Source organism: Mercenaria mercenaria, chromosome 7 (genome assembly GCF_021730395.1).
Source record: "Mercenaria mercenaria strain notata chromosome 7, MADL_Memer_1, whole genome shotgun sequence".
Classification (NCBI taxonomy): Eukaryota; Metazoa; Mollusca; class Bivalvia; order Venerida; family Veneridae; genus Mercenaria; species Mercenaria mercenaria.
This window is the reverse complement of record NC_069367.1, coordinates 2,484,745-2,488,052: the sequence shown is the minus strand read 5'-3', so window position 1 is coordinate 2,488,052 and position 3,308 is coordinate 2,484,745. Positions and strand designations below refer to the sequence as shown.

At 35.1% G+C, this 3,308-nt stretch overlaps 1 protein-coding gene across 1 annotated transcript; it reads right to left on the bottom strand.

Annotated features, from left to right (window-relative positions):
- Nucleotides 1-727: 727 nt before the first annotated feature.
- On the bottom strand, nucleotides 728-2,215 carry LOC123556125 (uncharacterized). The gene has a single exon (XM_045346728.2). It carries the CDS (start codon nucleotides 2,213-2,215, stop codon nucleotides 728-730), a length of 1,488 nt encoding a protein of 495 aa, XP_045202663.2.
- Nucleotides 2,216-3,308: the final 1,093 nt, after the last annotated feature.

Below are 3,308 nucleotides of genomic sequence, written 5' to 3'. Positions count from 1 at the left end.
TAACACGTGCATATTGCTGCACATACCATACACGTGCAAAATATGCTAAATTGGCCAAAACGCATGAAGCGGTTATTTTGGCGGTGAGTCGGTCAAAAATAAATCAATAATTAGCTGCAGTACCTATTTAAATGTCAGTATGTGAAATTTCGTGTAAAAACTTGCATTATTAACAAAATAGTAATATAATGAAAACTGACCGATTAGGAATTTTGTTGAGTGTACTGTGAAAAACATAAAATTTTAAGTATGTGTTTGACAAAATCTAAAGTATAAATTAAAAATGCTCAGTGTTAAGTTAGAAAATTGCCTAAAATGGATTGTAAAATATGAACATATAATTTGGTATTGAATTTTTATCCTATAATACCCATTAACTGAATGTGTCGGCACTGTTTGAATATTGAATGTCATATTGCAGGTACACAAGTACCTTCAATTAAATGTGAAAAATACTGACTTTGTGGTTGCAACGGTTTCTCGGAAGCGATACATCAATTTGCCTAAGTAAGTTTAAACAACTGTAACTTTTTGTTTCCCGCATAGGTAAAATATGAACATATAATTTAGTATTGAATTTTTATCCTATAATACAAAATAACTGAATGTGTCGGCACTGTTTGAATATTGAATGTCATATTGCAGGTACACAAGTACCTTCAATTAAATGTGAAAAATACTGACTTTTTGGTTGCAACGGTTTCTCGGAAGCGATACATCAATTTGCCTAAGTAAGTTTAAACAACTGTAACTTTTTGTTTCCCGCATAGGTGTTTGTGACAGCAACAATTGATTTTTCCTTAGAGACACAGACTCTGCATGGATATTCTATATCTAACTTGTACGATGATAGGATCTGACCTGTTTGAGAGATCTGTACAATGGAGTTTGTTTCCTTACTGCAAACTAGGATACAGTCGGCAGGACCTACTGCTACACTGCGTGGTTCCTTGATCTGGTCGTCCTTGACAACAACTCTGGTGTTGCTTTTGATGTCAAATATGTAGACTGTATGCTCGTATCTATCAGTCAGAACCACTTTGTCACTGTTTCTAATATATGTACTAGCACTAGTGGCTCCAGGATATTTCTTGTTAGGAAAGTTTATACTGAAATCTTTCTCTTCTCCTGATAGAGATACAATACGAACATGTCTTGTATCATCGTATGTTCCAACAACAAAATGTCTCTCATCTTTCAGACATATAGAGTCATTCTTTGTCGAAACTTTAAATGTCCTATTCAATGTTATATCGTTAGATTTACTGACATATAGAAAGTCTATCTTGTATACACTGCCACTTGTTATCGCCACTTCCTCCTCAGATACAGCAACAACACCCCGGGGCATATACGATAACTGAAACGATCCTACTTCCTGAAGCTTCTCATTGTAAATCAAGCATTTCATGTTTTTATTATCCACGGCAACCAGCCTACCATCCGGCAGGAAATCCAGTCCTGAGTATAATGGTTCCTTGGCATCATCTCCAGTCTGCTTCAGATCGATGGAAATAATCTTCGTTGATTTAACAATCGGATCTACAGGTGCGATATATTTATTTGCTTCAGGCGAGATGCAATTTAATGTTAGCTTCCCTGGAATGTTAATAGAAATAGGTAGTGGTGGCAACTTTATTGTTTCGTTAAACTTAAAGGAAACGGTAGCAGTTTCTAAATTTTGACAATCATTGTCAAAATTCCTGTGAAGTTCATTGACCTGTTTTTTCATTTTCTGTGCAACTATAAATTTCTGTGATGGTGTCCCATTCAGCAAAGCTGCGTCAACAACTTCCAGTGACTTAGTAGCAACAGCGATATGTTTCTCACATCTTGATTGCTTCTGTGTCAGTTTATTAATTACTTTAGCCTGAAATACATCAGTTTCTCTTGTAATGTAAACTTCCAAGTCATCGAACATTTTGTTTACATTATCTCGCATTCTTTTTATTTCCGCAAATATTGCTTTGATATCTAGACTGAGCTGTTCTTTAGATAACTCTATATTATTAACGACCTTCTCTGCCTTTGATTGTACTTCTTCTAATTTTCTCTTTAAAAAGGAACAAGCTCGTCGTAATTTTCCGATCTCCGATACCTCTTCGACGCTATGACAACTCCTATGATTTACTATAGCACATGTACTGCAGCAGAGCTGGATCTCGTCTTGAAAGAAAAATTCCAGTATTTTTCCGTGCTTCTCACAGATATCCATTCCTTTCATATCAAAGGAAGCTGGTTTCGATATCAGCTCTGTCGCATTCCATAAGTTGTGATTTTTTAAAAAGCCATAAACTGTATGTGCCATTGAACATTCACTGCACTGAAATTCGTTACACTCCGAACAAAACACATCTGCCGTTGTTTGTAAATCCTTTCGTGAACATGGCTGACATAACGATTGTCCTATGCACCCGTGAACAGTATCGCAAAAGCTATTATCCACTGAGCTATTTTCCCCTCCTTCCGCCATTTAAAATTGTGTGTTTGGGCTAGTGATAACGAAATGCCGAGTTAAACGACAACAATGAGGAAGTACATTGTCTTTTATGATTAAGATTTATCAATGATCTTATCACTTTACCCAATCATTGCAGCGGGACATTTATATTTAATTCAGATATCTAACTTAATTTTTTATCACAACCGGTTCATTTTATGGGTGGCAAAGTCCAACTTGGTGAGAGTAATTTTATGCAAATATAAATAAGTATACAGGAGTGTTCTTTTGTCTGACGTCAACATTAAATCGCCCCTTTTGGATGTACGCACGCATTGAGCTATATACTGACTAAAGGTTAGGGTTAGGTTTTACATAGGTTTAATAGTGTACATTCAATGCTTATGTACACTCAGTGCGGGAGACTTGATGCCAATCTGAAGTCTGCAAGACAGATACATTTTCTGTTGCTGTAATTTGTAGTAGATTGGATAGATGCATTAGAAAATAATTAGGCTAGTGTCACGGTTCTGCATTTTCATTCGTTCCCATATGTATCATTATATTGTTTAATTCCATTCCACAGTTACAAAGTTATTATAGACATAAATGTACCGAATGTGCAATATATTTAAAACTGTTTAAAAATGGTTATTATTTTTGCACCCTTCACTTTCTCTTGTTTTCACCCATCATTCTTTTCATTTTTTTTATACTTTACTTGTTACATAGGTATTGCAAACATTTGAAGAAAATATACAATATGGAGATAATTCACAAAGTTTACAGTTTTACATTCCTATGCACTTCCTTGTGTTGTTTTCAGTTTCTTTGAGTTCACATAGGTATTTGTAAAATTACTGTTCGG

Excerpts from the sequence above, each read along its gene's own strand:
- LOC123556125 (XM_045346728.2), bottom strand. The coding sequence starts at position 2,215 with ATGGATATCTGTGAGAAGCACGGAAAAATACTGGAATTTTTCTTTCAA.